The sequence below is a fragment of the Dendrobium catenatum genome, unplaced genomic scaffold, assembly GCF_001605985.2.
Source record: "Dendrobium catenatum unplaced genomic scaffold, ASM160598v2 fragScaff_scaffold_459, whole genome shotgun sequence".
Taxonomy (NCBI): Eukaryota; Viridiplantae; Streptophyta; class Magnoliopsida; order Asparagales; family Orchidaceae; genus Dendrobium; species Dendrobium catenatum.
Window position 1 is genome coordinate 405,678 of NW_021318921.1, and position 21,862 is coordinate 427,539.

General features: G+C 33.9%; 1 protein-coding gene across 2 annotated transcripts in view; it reads right to left on the bottom strand.

The window, feature by feature from the left end:
* Positions 1-6,073: 6,073 nt before the first annotated feature.
* The window catches only part of LOC110112596, a 36,894-nt gene continuing 21,105 nt past the window's right edge, over positions 6,074-21,862 (bottom strand). For both annotated transcript variants that reach the window (XM_020844883.2, XM_028694339.1), the window contains 3 exons: positions 21,654-21,767; positions 8,543-8,692; positions 6,074-6,463 (listed from right to left, as the gene is read on the bottom strand). In XM_020844883.2, the coding sequence (XP_020700542.1) occupies positions 6,329-6,463; positions 8,543-8,692; positions 21,654-21,767 (399 nt within the window). In that variant the 3' untranslated portion in view covers positions 6,074-6,328. The remainder of the gene's footprint in view (positions 6,464-8,542; positions 8,693-21,653; positions 21,768-21,862) is intronic.

Sequence of the window (21,862 nt, forward strand, 5' to 3'; positions counted from 1 at the left end):
AAATATGATAGAATATATAGGGGGAAGAGGGAAGGTGGGTAGTACATGTTATATTTCTTTTTAATAGAATACAAGTTTCATTTGCTTCATTTTCTATGTGCTTCTCCATGAGCTTATTACTATCTTTTGAAGGTTTATATATCAAGTTGGTATCAAAGTCAGTGGTCGGGAAGAGAGAAATCATGGCAGAGGGAAGTAATCAGACGACTCTCAATGACGATCAGGGCTTGGAGGCTATGTGGGAGCTCAAAATAATGTCATCAAACGACTTGAAAAATTCTCTTTAGGGTTTTTTTTTAATTTGCCATTGATATGAGGCAAGAACTGTAAGCTATTCGTTTAGGTGGAGGATTCAGCCTAAATCCACGATGAATGGCTTCAGCTACCATACCAATAGCAACTCGTGGTAACAATTTATTGGAACAGGAAAGAAGAAGATGCCTAGAAACCATACCAAATATTTAAGATTCTAAGGGAGAAGAACTACTTCATCATATTTATGTTACAAACTTAGAAGTTGAGGAATACCCTGTCCTTCCACCGATGCGTAGACCACACGACATATTTCAAAGGCACTCGAGTGAATTTTGATTTAAATTGGATTTTTTTTATTAGAGATTGCATTTTGAGAATTGTTTGGATTGTGAAAGATCCAGGGGAATAGCCCCCGACAAACAAATGAAATATGTTGTTTGTCGCTTAAAGGGAGGTACGAGCACTTGGTGGAAATAGTTGTTACAGTCATGGCACTGTGAAGGGAGGGGCTAAGTTCAAAGATGGAATTGTATAAAACAGTTATTGCGAGGTCATTTCCTACCAACTGACTTTGAACAAATGCTTTATATAAAATATCAATATTGTGCCCAAGGAATGCGTTCAGTTTGTGAGTATACAAAGGAATTTTACATATTAAGTGCTCGTAATAATTTGCATGAATCCGACCATCAACTGTCAGCACACTATCTTTGGGGATCAAAAGAATCCATCCAAGGCATGTTGGAATTAAATTATGTTTGTTCTGTATCCTAGGATGAATCAAAATCATCACCTCATGTGAGTAAATAGAATTCAGCACCACCACAATAGCCTTCAGCCAACTAAGATGGTTGCTCTCCAACGCACCACAATAAAATAAAATCTATACTCAAAGCCTACCAATCTCAAATGCTTTAGATGTTTTTAACCTGGACACAAATCAAATGAATGTCCCCACTAACCATAGATTCAGATTGTAGATGATGAATTATGATGATGCAGTGGGGGATGATGGAGAGGCTGAAATGGAAGATATTATGGTGGACGAAGGTGAAGTTGTAATCTACATCTTAGATAAGCTATTGATAGTGCCTCAATAGCTCATTAGCTCACAATGGAATGTCATTTTCCGCACACGATATACAATCAATGGGAAAGTATGTGATGTATTAATAAACAATGGCTGTACTGAAATATTGTGTCACTTTCACTAGTTCAAGTATTGTAGCTAAAACTCACTAAAAAACCCCAACCTTATAAAATAAGCTAGGTTAAGCTTGGAATATACATCCCTATTTCAAAAATGTGTTGAGTGGTGTTATCAATTGGAAACAATACTCTTGTGAAGTACTATGTGGTCCTTGATATGAATATATGCCACATAATCTAGGGTTGGCCCTAATAATATGACAGTGAAGCTATATATGATGACCGACAAAACACTTATTCATTTGATTGGAAGTGTAAGAGACTATGAATTTTACTGAATACTGAGAAATCATCTGCCATGAATGAACAAAATAAATTAGCCTTAACATTATATTTGGTTCAACACTTATGCATGCTAGTTGTGAGGTTAATGCTACTTTTTTCCCTTAGTAGTCATGGAAAAGCATACTGAAACAAATTTAAAACACCCACTTGAGCCAGTTCAAACATTATTACAGTGGGCCATCAGAACTACCATGTGTTTTTTTTTCTCCATTAATGACAATACAACATCAAATTGAGTTCACACTAGGAGATGGTTTGCCAAATCTGCCACATTACAATTTGAATCCGAAGGAACATAACATTTTGTAGGAGATAGTCGATGATCTTATACCTAAACAACTCATTCAGCCGAGTTTATGTCCTTGTGTCGTACATGATCTCCTTATACAAGAGAAAGATGGTCAATGGAGAATGTCCATCGACAGCCGGACAATCAATAAAATTACAGTCAAATATCATTTTTTCATCCGCCAGATTAAGGACTTATTAGATAAACTAATGGGTGCTAGCATATTCTCCAAGCTAGACCTTCGTAGCGAATATCACCAAAAACACATTCGACCTGGAGACAAGTGGAAGACGACCTTCAAAACATACAAAAGATTGTACGAGTGGAAAGTGATGTCATTTGGATTATGTAATGCTCCTTCCACGTTAATGTGATTGATGAATGAGGTATTAAAATCTTTTCCATGAAAGTTTTGTGTTGTTTACTTTGATGATATCCTCGTTTATAGCAGCAACCTCTCCGAACATGTGGATCATCTTACTCAGGTTTTTCAAACCTTGACATATCACAAACTACATGTTAATTTAGCAAAGTGTGATTTTGCTACATCAAGAGTATACTTCCTTGGGTTTATTGCAAAAGAGGAAGGTGTATCTGCTGATCCATAAGAGGTTGTAGCCATCAGGGAATGGCTAACACCATAGACCTTATGTGACGTTTGAAACTTTCACGGCCTTGCCCATTTTACTAACATTTCATTCATGGTTTCAGCATCGTTATGGTTTCAATTGCATATTGTTTTAAAAGCTTTAATTGGTCCCTGGCTCAACAATGGAGTTTCAAAGCTGTTAAAATTGCTATGAGTTCAGCACCTATGCTAGTGTTATCTAACTTTGAAAAACAGTTTAAGGTTGATACTAATGCTTATGCAGTTGGCATCATAGCTATCTTATCTCAATTGGATCGACCGACAGAGTATTACAATGAAAATCTCAGTTCGACATGTTAAATGTGAACCGTCTACAAGCAAGAGTTATATATAGTAGTTTGAGCACCCAAATATTGGGAGCATTACCTTTTACATTAGGATTTTGAGATATGCATCATCAAGCACTATAATTTATCAATAATCATAAAAACATCAGCTGAATGCACATCCGTTAGATCATTTTTCTGTAGAAATTCGCATTTGTCTGGAGGCATAAGTTGGGTTCTTGAAATAGGGTCACTAATGCACTTAGTCGCGGAGCTGCTATGATGATTCAGCTCCAAACTAAGATGATTAAATTGGATTGCTTTAAAGAACTATACCCAGTGTTCACTTGTTAAACCCTTTGTTGATTATTCCCTGCGACATGGATTTTTATTTAAAGGCAATGTATTATGCATTCCATAATCCTCTTGGAGGCTTCAGTTAATCAAAGATGCCCACAGTTGTGGGCTAGCGTCACACCTGGGACGAGACAAAACTTTAATATAGCTCCAAATGCAATTTTTCTGGCTTCGTTTACAATGTGATTTCGCTCTATTTGTAAGAAATTTATTACAACTACCACTCTAAAAGATTTAGTTGTAAGAAATTAATTCTCACAACAAAAATATAAAAATAGCAATAAGAAAGTTATAGTCAAATGGAGGTGTGGCAACGGTCTCAAAAGCAAAAGCATTGAAAAAGTGATATTGAACAAACTCAAAAGTGATGATGGGTTAGTGTCAACTCAACTCAATATGGAAATGAGTAAGCTTTCAAAATATATATATATATAATGAGTGTCAACTCAACTCAATATGGAAATGAGTAAGCTTTCAATATATATATATATATTCTTCAAACAATATCAAGCCTTTATCCCATTACATGAATTTTTTTTTTTCATTATATCCTATTAAGAGAACAAGTTAATTAGTTCTTTATTTAAGAAAAAATATATAGTTAATCATTTTTTGGGTTGACTTGAACCCAATCCAAAATTTTTTGAGCCACTTCAATTGATATGAACCCAATCCAAATTTTACATTGATTGACCCGAACATAAATTTTTTATACTAACTTTAAGTCAATTTTTTGGAATTTGGCCTAATATTGACCCCTCTCTTAAGAGTATTTAGGGACAATTTAGTTGGATGTTTTAAAATACATATAATTTTAAAACACAATATTCTAAATGCATGCATTTTAAAGTGTAGGATTTATATAGTTGGATGCAAATTAAATGCATTGAAATTTTTTTAATGACATATTTCAAATGGATTGAAATATGAATGAGAGCATAAGCAATGATAAGGTCGGTGTAGTGGTGGTGATGGGTGACAGACGGTGACGGCGGTGGTGGATAGTGGTGGCATGCAAACTATAGCAGATGGCAGTGGTAGACAACATCGATCACGAATCACAAACAACCATAATATGAGATTTAGAAATTGCCCGATTTTGACAATTTTCAAATCCAACAAAAGAATAGGTTTTTCACACTTTCAAATCCTTCAAAAGTTCACTTTGCATTTCTTTTACTTTAGGCAAAACATAAAAATTTTGAAATGTAGGGAAAAAAAACTATTGCATTACTTATGGAGCTAACCAAACATCCCCTTAATAAACTATTTGTCACATTAATTATAACCCTTTGCTATAACTTCACATTGAGTTGTGCTCAAATGGGACAAGCATATGAAGGGCTTTAGATCGAAAATAAATAATTTGCTCCTGATGAAAATAAATAATTTTTACTCTTTTTAAGTTCTCAGGTCACAAAGATTGTGATCTTACATGAACGAGGAGGCCATGATTCCTTTTTGGATCCTTACTTCAAGCTTAAGAAAGAGTTCTTAGCCATTCCCCTTTGGATTAGAATTCAGGACCTACCCTTCTGCTGTTGAAACCAAATGATAATTTATAGAATTTGTAGTAAGATTTATACTTCTCTGGATGTTAACTCATTAACAATTGCAAATCTTGCTTCAACTTCATTTTTTCTTATCAGATGAAATCCCTATCAACCTAAATGGAGAAGTGCAGAGCTTGAGTGGCATCTATGACTAGAAGTCCTAACTTTATTTAACTTACAAATATATTTATAATCCAAAATAATCAACTTTCTACCAGTGCCCTGCATTGGGTATGAGTGGATATGAGTATGCTCATAGATTTGTGGGTCGGTATGGATGGGTACTCAACATCGGTGGATAAATCGATTTACATTGATAATCACTGTATATCTTATATTACTGCAATCCTCACTACGTAGTGTGCAACACTTAACCACGCTGTGACTACGATAAATTTTAATATGCGGCTTGAAAGTTTGCAATCAGAGCGAAGAGCAACAAGCCTCAAGACTATCAATTCGTGGCAGACTGCATTCAAATAGTATGGAAAGTAGGCAAATATAGGTGAATATGACACTTGAAAGTCACTATAGGTGAGCGTGGGTGGCGAAGCCCGTCCAAGTAAAGTATGGGTACCCAACCAAGACCCCATGTAGGGCTTTGCTTTCTACCATCAGAAACCCCCTTTCCACCTCCCATCATCACCCTCAAGAGTAAGGATCCATAAATTAAGACATCTCATTAGTTTATCAACTCAATTACACAAGAAATTATTATGTGCAAAATCTAGACAAGAAGAACCGTCTATATTGCTGTGTATTTACTGAATATTTATAAATACTCGCAAATTAGCAATACTCAGCAAATACTCACAACTGAATATTTGTCGAGTATTTACATATATGCAGTAAATACACAACAAATTCGAATGTTTCTCCCCGTCCGGACTCCGCCCAGAATAGTTTCCCCAATTACACCCCTAACATCAAACCTAGCAGAGAGATCCATTGTCCACTCTTGATACTAAGGTGTAAGTTCTGCCAAGTTGAAGAGAACTTGTTTATCCCCAGCACACTTTCAGTGGCATCTCTGCAATATCGGCTAATCAAGGCAATGGATACTCTTAAAAAATAGATTAAAAGAAAACGTTCAAGCAAAACATACTTGAGAAACTGTATAGCAGACAAAAATTTGTAACTCAGGAGTTGCCTGCAAGAGACTTTACATGAGAGAGGTAGCAACGCAATACAGGATTTTTTTTGCGAGGAATGATAAAAACCATTAAGTCTGCATTATGATTTGTGCCATATAAGAAAATTTGAACACCATCAATGAAACACTAATCCTTATGCATATTCAAATGGTCTTTTTGATCGTTCCTCACTATCTTCTGTGAAGAATTCCTTAAATAAATTTTGCCATACAATCCTATGAGTTGGGTGTATATTTTGTACAGCAGCAGTAGTTGCAGTGAGTCAATATAATATATTTTGAGACTTCTAAATGTCCTAAAATACTATCGAACTACAGTAACAGCTTCTCCTTCAAACGAGATATCAATTTGAACTTTTCCTCAGCTTCTACCTGCTGTCGAATGTCAGTTCTCGAAGCTCGATCTGGATGAAATCTAAGCAAAGCTTGTTTATACGCAGCATTGATCTGTCAAAAAAAAAAGCATAAACTTAGAATCATTGATCTTACTAAAGAAACATCGACGTCCCTTCCACCCCTAGAACATTTTAGTGGCTGATGTGAAAATGTGTACAATGAATTTAAACATAGGAAATAGATTAAGGTTTCGTTTGGGACGACTTTCTTATTACTTCTAAAAGCAACTTTTTAGTATAAAAATTTTTCTTTTTGTACTAAAAAGCCATTTTAGGAAGCAGCAAAAAAGCTGTCCCAAACGAAGCCTAAGACTTTATTTGGGACAGCTTTTTTTTTGCTTTCTAAAATAGTTTTTTATACAAAATTTTCTATAAGAAAGCTATTTTAAAAAGCAACAAAGAAGCCGTCCAAAACGAAGTCTAAATAGTTACAAAGTTATCACATCAACATAGCCGAAACATAATATAGCACCATCAGACTGGAAGATTTATGTACTAATTAGCTTTCACAATTTTGCATGTTTTCTTTTTTAAAAATGAATCCAAGTTCTTTCCATCAAGAGAAAAATATTTAATGCAACTTAACGGAAGAGAGTTATGTATAAATCACAAAGTACAGTTGAACTTGTTTCTGTATATTCAATAAAACAATATTGGAAAGATACAAATAAAGAGCAAATTACATTAGAATAAACAATCAGTTGTCTTTTTATGGATGCTTTGTTATAAAGAGCTTGGCTTAAAGCAGCTAAACTAGAATCCAGGGCGTCTTCATAATATGTGGAAACAGTTGGGTAAATATCAGAGGGAGGGGAACAAATTAGGTCTGCCCTCAATGCTATATTTTGAATTGTTAGCTTCATGCGGTCATCATCTTCCTGAAGCTAATCTAAAACTTGCAATCATCAATGAAGGCTATCCTAACTTACTTTTCAAGAAAACATATCATGATTGGTTAAATTATGAGAAAATGATCAAATTAATCCCCTATTTTTTTCAGAAGGATCAAAATAATCTCTAACTATATAAAAATGTCAATTTAATCCTTTGACTCTTTAAATAAAAACCAAATTAATCCTTCCAATGGGATGATTTAGGATTCTATTTGAAAAATCAATGAATTAAAATGGGACTTCTAAATAGTGGAGAATCATTTTGATTCTTTGTAAAAAGTCATGGAACCATTCTGATAGTTATCTCGTTAAATTACACTTACTGTCAAATGCAAGAAAATTACACTAATCACTAGAAGGATATTTATGTTTCAAAGAATAGCATTATCCAGGAACAATTTGCACTACCGTGTTCTAGGAACACATAAAATGATTATGTCAAATTAAACTCTTCAAATTTTTCTGAATGACTAAAATAATCTCTGACTAAATAAAAATGTCAATTTAATCCCTTGACTATTTAAATAAAAATCAAATTAATCATTTGATTAGATCATTTAGGTTTCTATTTAAAAAGTGAACGGATTAAAATGGGACTTATAAATAGTCGGAAATTATTTTGATCCTTTGTAAAAAGTTAAGGGATCATTCTGATCATTATCTCGTTACATTACACTTGCGGTCAGATGCAAGAAAATTATCACTAATTACTAGAAGGACAGTGTTTCAAGGAATAACATTCTCCATGAACAATTTGCACTGCTGCATTCTAGGATCACATAAAATGATTCTGTCAAATTCTTTTCCCAGCATTTCAAGTGACATGATGGACAAGTACAATTGGTAAAATAATTAGCAATCAAGTGATTACCTTAAGTTCTAGAACACAAGCTTCCATCAAATCTTTTTCCTACCCGTTATTAAAATGATAAGCATTCACCTTATGATTAATGATTCATTCCAGATGATTAAAAAAAAATTAAGACAATTTAAAACAAAGAAAATAATTAATTATTATATTGATATTATTCTGTTTATTGGGTACGCACAACCCATCAGAACATGCCAGTGATCACATATCATTAGATCAGATTAATCCGAAACCCAATACGAGGATAAGAAGCATGTGCCGGCTTTGCGCCTACCCTCCTCTTCACACTCCAAAATAAATTTACTGTTAACTAAAATATTATGACGAGGCTGAAGAATCATGGAATAGAAGAAATTATGTAGTTCACCTCATTCACCGTAGGAGAAAAACCACCTTTGACATGAATCCCTAAAGCACGCAGCACTGAAGCCATGTCCCTGCAAGTCATTTCCACCCTTTTGAGATCCTTTATTACTTCAGTACGAATCCGTTCTTTCAGTTGTATGGTTTCCTCATCCTGAATTTGAGGGGGAAAAACTCAGCATTAGACAGCAAGAAATGAAAAAAGAAGCCTGTACAACAATACATGAGGAATCAGCAAAAAAAGAGGAAAATTGAGGGTAGTACAAGAGACATGTATAAAAAATAGTTCTAGTTTATTCTATATTTTTTTAATAATTTCTACTAATTTATTTATTTTTATGTAATTGATTGTCATGTGACAATTAGGTGAATTATCCTCATCTATAGAATTATTTTAGTATTTCTCTTATTCATATGAATTATCTAAATTTAAATCTTAAATAATTAGAAATTTTCATGTAATCTTATTCCTATAAATATGGGTATGGTTGTATTGTAATGGATTATTTATTCAACTTATTATCATTATCCCAACTATTTAGGGTCAGCTTTAAGAATCCTCATATTCCATTTATTCATATTAAGTTTTGCCAAAGTTGTTAAATCTATCCTCTGCACATTATTTTGAACTTTTATCCAAGCTGACCTTAGTTCTACCCATTCTCCTTCCTAATACTCAAATATTAATTTTAGCGACTCGTCTAATAGTATATTTTTTATCATTCAATGTACATATCTAAACCACCCAAGTCTATTTTAAATCATAACTTCAATAAACATTACTCTAATTGTTCCTGTAATATAATCATTCCTTAATATATCCTTTCTCATTTTGGTGCACATCCATCTTCACATCTTATCTCTATTATGCTCAACATAATAAATAAATAATTATTTATTATGAATTGAATCGCAAACCTAAGTCCTCTTTTCCTACTAAATTTTCTCCTCTATTCTCTCCCCTACAATGACTGCTCACTACTGAATTGCATCATCTGAATGACCTCTTTTCTTTAGAACTTGAGTGTTAAAATCCCTCTTTATTTGTCTCTCTGGTGCAAATCCATGTGTTAACTCCTCTTTTCGGGATTTCCTTGTTCGAAATTCCTAGCCATTAAGTGTGTTAATTCTGATCAACGAGCCGAGTTTGAATTAGGGTTGAAATAAACCCAACCCAAGTAGGCTTAAACCCAAATCCAAACCAATTCATACAAGTCAACACATTAACCCATTTAATTTTGGCTAAATATTGACTTGAATCCAATTTAATCTTATTATTATATGTATTTCATTTGATCACAACACAAATTTTTAAACAAACCAATTTATCTTAAATTTTAGTTGCAGGTCAGGAGGGGGTATGATCCACCCAAATCTACCTTGACATGAACCTTGCCCATTCAAAAATTGAGTTGAAACACAACCCAATTTTTTTAAGTTTATTCATAGGCTAACACCCCTACCAGGGATATTTTCTCTCCAAAATGCACTCTCTAAATCCAGATTCACCCCACTCTGCATTCAATGAATTCAATCAATGAACAATGAATTCAAAGAAAATACCATACAAGCTATGATACACGGACACCGACACACGACTTTTTTTGAAAATATAGGACACAGGTACGGCGCGGACACGGCATTACATTTTTTTTATATAGCGTGTAGATATTAATGTAAGATCATATTAAAAATGAAATAATAATAATAAATGAATGGCATAATAACTTGTCTAGATTATAATATAAAATATTTAGTACAAAATGTCTAATACAACCACAAAAATAAGCAAATAACAACTTGCTACAACAACTAAGATTAGCTTCAGAGGTTTGTTTTTGGTCTTCAATATCCTCATTGAATATCATTGCTTCCAACTCTGTTTCATCAAAAGAAAGATTTGCAATAGTTCATTGAATATCATATAATGAAAGTTGGTTCTTCTTTGTATCTATTTACTTCTCTAGTTCTCTCCCATAATATTTCTTTATCCTCTAATCCAAATCACAAAGAATATATCTATTTACTTCTACAATTCTCTAGTTCTCCCTCATAATAGTTTATTGGATATCATCTATTTATAATTAAAATAATTTTATCATAAAAAATTAGGACAAATGTGTCCCAACCATGTCCGACATGTGTCACAGATGCATCCGACATGTGTCCCAGCCGTGTCCGACACGTGTCCCAGCCGTGTCCGAAACGTGTCCCAGACGTGTCGGATTAAATTTAAACATTATTTTAATCAGACACATGTCTGCCGTGTTTGACACGTGTCCTAGCCGTGTCTGACATGTGTCAGTGTCCGACACTGCATTCTCTCTTCAAGAGGTGTGTCGGTGCATCATAGCATGCAAGCCAAAGATAAATTTAAAGATCAAGAAGAAAATTAGAAACGGCCTATCATTAGGTCTGTAACAATTTTGGCGTTGGAGTGATCTTATTACATTAATTGGAATCACAACTAAACACCTTATAGATGATAAGGCATATTTCCTAATCACCTATAAAGTTACCCACTCCCCCTAACCCCACCTCGATATATGTATGCATATATAAATAAATCCAAAAAGTAAGATAAACCCTTCTCATTAAAATCAGCAAAACAAGTTACAAAGAAGAAATAAGAAATAAAAAAGAGAACAAACAAAAAAACTACACAAAACAAAATAGAATTAACGAGCAATAAAAAAAAAAGAGAGATATTAGTTTTGAACAACCGATATAATCACCTTTAAATATTACAAATGATCTAACAATTGAAGAGAAGATGCAATCAGCATTAAATGTACTACAAATGCAAGAGAGGATAATGCCCAATTTATAAAAAATGAACTTTACCTTATAACCTTATGATATAAATCATTCAAACATGAATCAAGATTTCAAAGTGATCATTAAATTCGAGATCGAATAAACGCAAGTGATACCCTCATCCATCAAGAAGTTACACAAAAATTCAAAATGAAATTATCATTAGAGAGGAACTAATAAGAAGCATCTTTGAATAGGATACGTCAACCTTAATGATATGAAAGTCGAAGAAAATAACATTATAAGATAATTGTAAAGGAAAATTCCTTGGCCATTGGATGCCATTCCAAATCATTAGTGTATTAGGAGTTAATTGAGCATATAATGGATAGTGACTGATATCAAAAAGCCCTTTGAATTTGATAGATAACAAGAAAACCCTCGATCTAATTACCTGACCAAAATTTGTTAAACCTACCATTATTATTATTTTTTTAAACCTACCATTATGAACATCCCTACAATTGCTAAGAAAACAAGGTTGTACATATTTAAGAACATATTTAATTAATATTGAAGAGTCAACCAACGAAGCTATCTTGATCCAAAAACTAGATGGATCGCAATTATAGATATATTTTTTTTCTTAATAACAGGTGCTCATTAGAAAAGAATCATCGGGGTTAAAATACATTTGTTTTGACAAAAGATATAAAGGCTATAAGATATTTGATACAAAGACCATAGAATTCTCTAGCCCTATGAATATTTTCCCTGCTAGCATGATTGAGGCCCTTACCTGCATCCTTGCCATTCAATAAAAAATTTTTCCAATGCCATCAACTTTGTCAATCAAACAATTAAAAATTCAATAATAATAATAAGAATAAGAATAAAGTTGATGAGGACATCAGGACATGGAAAGTTTATCAGAGGCGTGGCCGTAGATCTACGGCCATGATTACACCGCTCTACTTTTGATTTTCATTTTTATTTTTGATGTATTAGTTTTATTTATGAAGTTTTATTATGTTTTTTTCATTTTTGCCCTTACTTAAGGTGTAGGCAATAGTAAGCCCTAGGGGCATAGTAGTACTTTGTATTTTCTCATTGTATGAGCTATTTAAAGCCTCCATCTTCTTTTTTGAGGGTTAATGAATGAATATTATGAAAATTCCTACACTTGTGTGTTTTGAGAGAGTTTGAGAGTTTTTGGAGAAAGCTTTGGAGAAGTCCCTTGGTGAAGGTCAACGGATCACCCACAAACCTTGGAAGCGTCCGAGTTCGTGGTTCTATCAATTTTCTTTTAGTTTTTTCTCTTCTTCTCTTCTTCAAGCCACCGGCCTTAGCTCCCCCCCCTTCCTCACCACCGGCCTTCACCAAATCCTCCATTCCAAGCCACCGATCAATCATCTTTCCACCCCAAACAACAAGTCAACTCCACTTAACCCACACCCCTTCCCTCTCTAGCCTAAAGCCGCCCAAACCCTAGCCGCCGGCTTTCCCCTCCCATGGATCCAAAATTAATTGTTTTGCTTCTTTCCAAAAGTAGAGCATGAAGATTAGGAGGGAACTCCAATTCAAAATCTAATTTCAAATTCAAATTTTGAATTCTTTCCTAAATCGACATAATCCATATTAGGAAAGTGTTCAATTCGTGGATCTAATTTCAAATAAAAATTAAGATTAATATTTTGCTCATTATTTCCTCCTAATTTTAGACGAGACCACTTAAGGAAACCCATCCAATCAATCCCTACCTACTCCAAGCATGCCGGTGCACACCCCCCCCGAAGCAAACTGAGAAAGCGTATCAGCACCGACCACTGGGGCTGTACTCCCCACTGGTGCTGCCTGATCGGCACTCTGACCATCTGTCATGTCTGGGTCTGGCTGATCCATACAGAAAAATCCAGAAAATCCGGAAAACTATCACAAAAACAACAAAATAAAAAGCCAAACAAATCAAAATTACCCCCCAGACAGACTTACTGATCACTTCCTATAGCTCTGTTTCACAAAATTCTCAAATTCCAAAACCATTGCTCTGATACCAAAAAAGCTTGTCACGACCCGACCCGAGACGAGACGGATCCCGCCCGTGCTGGATCGCGACGGAGCTGCACTAACCAGGATCTAGCTTTGGAATTTGGTTCGGAACTGAATCTTCCAAATAATTAATTCACACAGACTAACAAACACAGAGCTACTATGTATCATCAAATGCAGCGGAACAAAACATCTATCCGATTTCATTTCCTCAAAACAATCATCTACAGAACAGTACATGGCTTTCGACAGAAAGAAAGACAGAACAGAAAAGCCATGACTGTACAAAAACCAAAAGTACAAAAGTACCTATACTGATCAGACTCTGAACTAATCCTGGACTTCCTTGCCTTTCCCAGAACCTGAAAACCACCAGAAAGCAAGGGTGAGCTCAACAGCTCAGTAAAGCAACAAACCTCCAATCAAAATCCTCAGAATCTCAAAACCAACACAGCAGACAAATCCGTACAGAATCGAAACAGATTCGGACAGATATCAATTCAACAAAACTGTACGGAAACGGAAGTTGTATCAAATCAGAAACATAACAGATCAGACACATCAGATCAACAGAATCAGAATCGTACAGATCATATCGGAACAGAACAAATCATATCAGAATCATATAGCAGATATCAGATATTTAATTAATAGCTAAATTCCCTGACACTGACTGAATCTCATAGGATCCAGGCCACTTATACCTCCCTTTGTGCTCACGGCACCAAAACAGATCAGATCAGATGTGCTTATAGCACTAGAATACATATATAAAAAAATTGTGTGAATTGTTATGGTAAAGAGTTAATTATAAGTAATTATTTGGTAAAAAGGTTAATTAGAAGTAATTAATTGGATTTTTGAAATTATATATTATACTAAGCACTTAAGTTTCATAATGTATTAAGTGAATTGTAGTGGCAGTTTGCAATGTTATTTTCATACTAATAGTAGTTATGTAATTATAAATTTGGTTTAACAAGTTTAATTATGAGTGGATGAGGTGCAACGTTCATGCTAATGTATGGAGGTGAGTTACAAGTGGATGCTAATTTCGCACCCACTTATTATGGGGGTAGGAATCATCCCCTGCAAGTGTCAAGAAATATCAACTAATTTGGTCATGGGAAGCCACACATGAATTGGATGTTATACCACCAAGCCCACATAACCATATGGAAGAGCATGCGCTGATATATAGTTACCGGGGAGCATTTTGGTGAGGGTAGTGGCTATATTGTGCATCAGTACCTACAGTGATACAAGTCATGGGCCACACTTCACATGCTAAAGGAACCTGTTAAGCCTCCCACCACGTCATATCGAGCTCCCTCAGAGCACTTCTAATACATAAATATGAAACATAGCATGAATTTCTTAAACCCTTATTTGCAAAATTATTGAAGAAGTTATGTTGTCATTTCAAAGGGATTTCTTCCTTGGTATGGAACGTGCTTTGTAGCACCACTTCAACGGCACTGAGGATACATAGAAGCAGCAGGACATAAACACGGTGGTGGAGCTTTGTCGTGGCTAGTGCCGACAGATGCATATTGCGGACCAAGGATACTTTGATGATATAGCTGAACATGATACATCACTCTCCATGACCCAGGATGCTTCTCAGCCTTACAATGGATTTGCAAGATCATCTTCGTCTCCAGATCAAGGGCCATCTCAAGATATATTCAGTTACCATCAGTTACCAAACGTCAGCAGATTTGCATGCATACCTTAGCCCATATTTTGTACCGAGAACCATGCAGACAGCTGACATACCTCAGGATGACATTGTTGTGGAGGAACAACATGTGTTACGTGAAAGGCCTCTTCGACCACCGCAGCATTACATTCCCAGCAGTGATGCGTTGCCCCAGAGGCCACGTAGGCGACGTTAGTTGAGCCTGTGATTGTACTACATATGATGTATTTCATTATGCTTTTATTATGGATCATGTATTTCATTATGCTTTTATTATGGATTACTATCATGAATCGCGTATTTCATTAGGCTTTTAATCAGTTAGGTTTTAATTTTTTATTGAGAAAATCTTACTTTAAAATCAATATAACAAAAAATAGAACTTAGTGACAATACCATACAAATGGGGATAAGAAGTTCCAAATGAGAACTTTTACAACACATTAAAAGTAAATAGTAATAACAGTAATAAATCGGTTTAACAGTAGTAGATAAAGCAAACCTAAAGACTTCAAAAACATCATAACAAATAAATTCAGAAAGACATTTCTTATTATCATATGGAGGCGAGCTTGAAGTTGTGTCCGAGTTAAACAACATTTAAAGTTGTTCTTAAATTCCTGCTGAATATAATGTCAATCTGCTGCATTTAGAAACTCCTTATCTCCGAACACAACAACTCTCATTAGCGTCTTATAAGACTCTAACAGGAATTGATCATCCCTACGACGCCACGTGTGATAAAGAAAACAATGATCTACATCGACCATTGATCTTTGAATAATCTCCTCAACACATCCTTCTTTGTCACGTCCAATCTCACGAATCCCACCATTGAGGAAGTGCAACGGAACCCAATGCCGCCTATCCTCCTTGAACCTCTGTTGTACATATCTTCATCCCACATATCTAAGATCATCGCCCGCCTTGTACAACTTAACTTTCATAACCTCATCATGCACATGCCTCAATATACAATCTTCATCTTCGCTCTAGAAATGCATACAACACCAAAAAAATTCATTAGCTTTAGCCTTTTTTTCAAAAATTTCATCACCGGGTAGCTCCAAGCTCTCTTTCAAACGAATGCTACCGTCTTGAATCATTTGCTTCGTGGGAGTTGTCCGAATTAAATCCATAACTGGTAAATACATTGTGAAGTGCTATATAAGAAGTTGCATAAAATATTTTCAAACTACTTTAACCCTGCTAGGAGCCTTAAACTACATATTTATACTAAAATAAAATAATATTGAGTAAGAGATCTCAAATTTAAAAAAGCATATATAAAATATGTTGAAATGTCATGAATGTAAAGACAAAAATAATAAAGATGACACTGACAAGACTAACCGATCGAACAACACATCTTTACAGCATAAAACACATGCCTTCAATCATACTTATTATAGCTACTTCAGTATCCAATGGCACCAAATAGCTATATCTTAATTGTTTTGGATAGATGATTAATCTAAGTCGCCCGTTAAAAGGACGACTTACTTTAGCATCCAATGCCACCGCTTCGTTATTTCTTGCAATTTTTTTAAAGATATTTAATTTAAGTCGTTCATTCATAAGTCGCCAATTAATTCAGCAACTTTCAATTAATCCAAATTTTCGTTACGAATAATGTCTAGCTAACTCAGGTATGTCTAGTCCGGCCCATTCAAGGGGCGACTTTGCCTAGTTTTTTTTTTAAATCATGCTTATATGCTAAATTTAATTATTAATTGTGTTTAGTCTAAAAATTTTTCCAAATTTTCATGGGTTGTTACTGCTATAAATGAAAGTCCATAAGAAGAATCAACCAGCTTGGGCATCAAATCTGAGCTTATTGGCAAGAACTTCAGTAAAAAATTTGGAATAAGATAAATATGGCAAAACTAAGCCCTGCTAATGAAGCCTTACCACAAAAAATATCATCGAATGCATTCATAACATTAAGACAAATAGTATCCTACATGATTAAAAAAATTATGGAAGTATTCATTCAGAATAGGAGATTTAGAAGCATGAAGAGAAAAAAAAAACACTTCTAAGACTTCTTCTAAAGCAAAGAAAAATCCAGACAAACAAAAAGCAAAGAAAATCAATCTTATAAGCAGGTCGTTAGTTTTTACCCAAAAATCCTTATATAAATTGGAAAAAAGATTAAATAATATTCTCAGACTTTGAGGAAAGAGTGTTACTTACCTTAATATTCTGGATGAGTGACATTTTTCTATTACAATTAGCAAGTTTGTTTAAGTAAGAAGGATTTTTTGTACCCCTTCAAGTGCCCTTTTACATAAGATCTTTGGTTTCAAAAGATTTCCTTCTCTTTAAGCTTATCATAAAGCCATTTATCACCTTGATCATCTTTCTCCAACTCTTGAAGAGACAATGAACCAATTCAGCATCCATTTCAATGGAATTAAATTTAGAGTACATATTAGTCTTTTCTTCTTTGAAAATAATATAGAAATGCTTTCCAAACTCTGAGTTTCTTCCTAATAAGTTTGAGTTTCATAAAAATAAATTCACCACAAAATCCAAGATAGTGACGCAAATCCATCAATTGCCCTTTATCTCTTTGAAGCCCTCTTTACAAAATAAAAAAAAAAAATCTCAAAGCAAAAGATGCGAAGCTTAAGTTTGAGAAACATCACAGGAAAAAGTGTAGAGTGACCGGAGAAAAATATACTGTAAGCTTTTAAGACACAATTAGAAAAGCAATCCTCCTGGTAGTGAAATAAAAAAATCAATCGTTTAACCGAAATTTCATCATTTATATCATTGGACACCAAGTAACTTCCTACAAGAAAAAGGAAAATAGACCAAATCAAGGAAGAAATCAATAGTATTAATGCCAATGGAGGATCTATCTTCCAAACAAATGGTATCATTTACATCCTTACAGAAAGAATCTATTTAGAAGACCAATTGCACCAACGACAAATACTTCTTTCCAAAATAATAGCTTCTCAGATTCATATGAAGGAGCAAGAATAGATTAAGAAAAATCAAAGTTATCACATAGAGAAGATAACCAGGATAGAGAATCTACCGATGGTGTGAGATAAATTTAAAATTCCAGACACACTGGATGCCGCCTGATTGCCCATTAGAATTAAGATTGAATAAATCAATAATAATGTCTTCATTATTGAAGAGAGAATAACAAACAAAGGATTGACCAGTTTGGATTATTGAACAAAAATGATATTTAGATTTTTTTGTTTGAGCACCTTCACAGACCATTTTACTTCTAACGGTAGAGAACCTAAACATCTTACATTTCAGTAGCTAATCCTCATACAAGAAAAGAAACTATAACAAAGAAGTCAAGAAGCAATAATAAGTTTACATTTAACACTTCCAGCATCATCATAATTAAGAAGTCCACAAACTTCACCTGAGAGCCAACAAAATACTCTCAGGGAGAATGACATCTAGCTAAGCAGAATCAGAATCAACGTGAAAAGCTACTAAGCTTGTTTGAGAATAAGTGTTCAATTTTCTCCTGTGGAGTTTAAAAGAACAGTAATTTTCCTTTGCGATTATAGCTTACAAACCATAGATTTGCCCTTCCAAGGAGTAGGAATGAAAGAAGGAGACTGATATTTGAAATGTATTATACTTGACGTACAAACTTGTTTCTCATTGAAAAGGATAAAATACTTGCCCTTCGAAGGAGTACTATAATACTTTTTCTTACCAATCAACTTAATTACAAATATAATAACGTCTAAAGCATGGTTTCCTACATCCAAGGTGTGCTACAAATCAACTATTTCTTTCCCAGCATTATCTCCAATCGCATCATCTTCGTAGCAGAAGAAATCACGGAAAAACACTCAAAGCTTACAAATACTCCACAAGTGAAACCTTAAGTCTTATGACTTCTTTCATGTATTGCCATACCATTTTAAAACAAAGCAAGATTGTCTTGCCAAAGATGCATTATGATTGAAATATACGTATACTGAGATTAGATAAGACTCCAGAAAATTCATACTATTTGACATGAATCTCAAGGCAGAACCTAAACCTATAGGTGGTACATAGAGTCTTTTTTTTTAATATATAAATATAAAATAATTGTGAAAGTCTAAAAATGTGGTATTATCTCTTTAAAGGAATAAGGAATGAAAGGGAAAGAATCTCCTTTCATTGGAAGATCCTTTTCATTTGGAAGCCTTACTGGAAGAGCAAATCGAGCCTGAAAAGAAGAATTGAAAACTCTAGAGAATACCTCAGAATTGCGCCATTCATAAGAGTAGAATCCGGCTTGTAGTTTAAAGGCATACCTGATTGTCTTTGTATATAAAGAATTGTAATTAAGTGGCATTTGTCAGATTAACTTTGATCTTTTTTTTTTACTTTGCTTTATTGTTTTTATTGGTGGTTGGGTGGATGATTGTTTACATTGTTTGCGCTTTAGTTGCTCCTATTTTTTTTCTATATTTGTTTCTTGCATGTGCTTTTGCCTAGATTTCTCTCTAGGCTCTTAGGAAATATAATTTTTATATTCATAACTAATAAAAAAATTTAGGACAACATAAGAAGATACTTGGTTTAGAAAGTAAGTCAGGATTCGCATGGGATCTCATAAAGCATTTTGAACTCTTCTTCTCCTTTAGGCACCTCCTTGCATGTGGGTAGAAGCAGACCACCGAACCTACAAGGGTGCAGTTCTATCTCAAGGTAGTTATGCTCTTTTAGGATAAAATCTTTTTTTAAACTTTTTTAAAAAACCACATTATGATTACTACAAAGAGTCAATTAACATGCATTGCATTAAAAACTAATTAAAAAAATAAAATTTAATTTCATTTAGTTCTAGATGCATAAGTATCTTTCATAAGTCCAGAGCCATTTAAGAATGACTTGCAAAGGATCCGACGGACACAATGATCAATCCGTGTGATACTCTCATGGATCACGCCATAATGAGGGGACGAATTTAGGAAAGATTTTTTATGTATTATTTATGTATTAATTATGCAATTTATTTCCTCATTAGGATATCTTGTATAGATCTATAAATAGGGAAGATTGTAATGAATAATTTCAAGCTTTTCCCTCTCAAATCCTCGTTTTAACAACATGCATTGCATTAAAAACTAATTAAAAAAAAAATAAAATTTAATTTCATTTAGTTCTAGATGCATAAGAATCTTTCATAAGTCCAAAGCCATTTAAGAATGACTCTAGATGACGGCCCTATATACGAAAAAACTTAAATAACAACAACTTAACCATCTTACATTTGGATAAAATTGAAGTCAAGATTCTTAAAGCAATTAGGCGGAATTTTAGCTAGTATTTCCACTCCATGCAAGAACGTAAATCCATAAGTGTCAGACTTTATGAAACTCTTTTCAGAGTCAAAGATTTCCCAACTCACTGAGTTTACATTTCGTTAAACTAGATTTGAGTCACTACTCTGGGATACAACTTAGATCTATGTTATGATACTGAGATTGATTATACATCATAAGATCTCACCTTCGAAGCATTTCATTGATCTTGTGATTAAGAATATAAGCCCCAAATCTTTAATAAAATGTCAACTCAACTATTAAATTTCAAAATCAAAATTATAAAGCCCAACCATAGGATAGTTTGAGATACTTCTAAGCTTCTCAAAATCGTGTATTTCCTAACTCTCCTCCTTTGACTCTTGTAAAATAAAAATGCTCCAAGTTTAAACAAATGCCTTTTGAAATTTCCAAATTTCAATAATCCTTGGTCATAAACTTTGGTCATAAACTTTGAAAATCATAAGTTTGATTATCATAATCTTAATTAAAGTTTTCTCAAGGGATTTCAATATCTTAAGATGTAATTAACTATAAAGACTTGTCATTATAGGAAATAAATAACCCAGCTTAAAATGAACTCTACTTTATTTAGATCCTAAATAACATAGGGGAAGAATCTTTTAGGAACCGTAAACCGGAATTTAAATTTAAAATATCATTATTCTCATATTTGAATCCTTAGCAAAGCAATACCTCCATCTTCGGGATGGTATGTCATTTCCTATGATGATTTGTTTACTAGATTAATGAAGGTATCTTTGTTATTGTGATTGAATACATAAGTGAATAACATTTCAATCTCCTAGAATTATATGTTATTCTTTATGATAATTCAGTTATAATAATTAGGATAAAATTTGTATTTTTGTATTTGAATCCATCGAGGAATAATATTTTCATCTTTCGAGATAATATATTATTCGCAATGTCGTATTCAATTACAAAAAATAGAAATTCAAAATTATGTTGGATCCATATTTGCCCAACACCAAGCCTCATCTGGCAAGCACGAAGTGTATTATTGCCCCCTTTTTTCTTTAACTTGCACTAAGGCAGGCCTCAATTTTAAACCATAGCATGGGTTTCAAGGCAGCACCTTTCTTCCCATCAACCCTAAATGCCTCCATAAAGGCCTAAATCCTTGTCCTAGATAATTCATGCCAGTTACATAAGCCTTCCACTCCCCATTTTGCTTCAATGTAAGACAAGGCAAAGTAGACAAAATTAATATATAAATTACTATAAAAAAAGCATAAATGAAATAAAACTACATGATACAGAAGTAAGAATCTCCAAACCTTTTTCTGCAGGTCTCGAATTTCTTCAAGACGTTGTTTCTGTCTCTTCTCCATGTCGAGTAATCGCATAGTTTCAGCCTTTCTTCTCTTGCGCAATCTTTGTGCTTCTTCTGCCTGAAAAAAAAAACACCAACTACAACACCTTTTAATATAGCTGTATAAAAATTTAAAACATAAAAATTCAATTGCTAGGCACCAGTCAGTGGCCT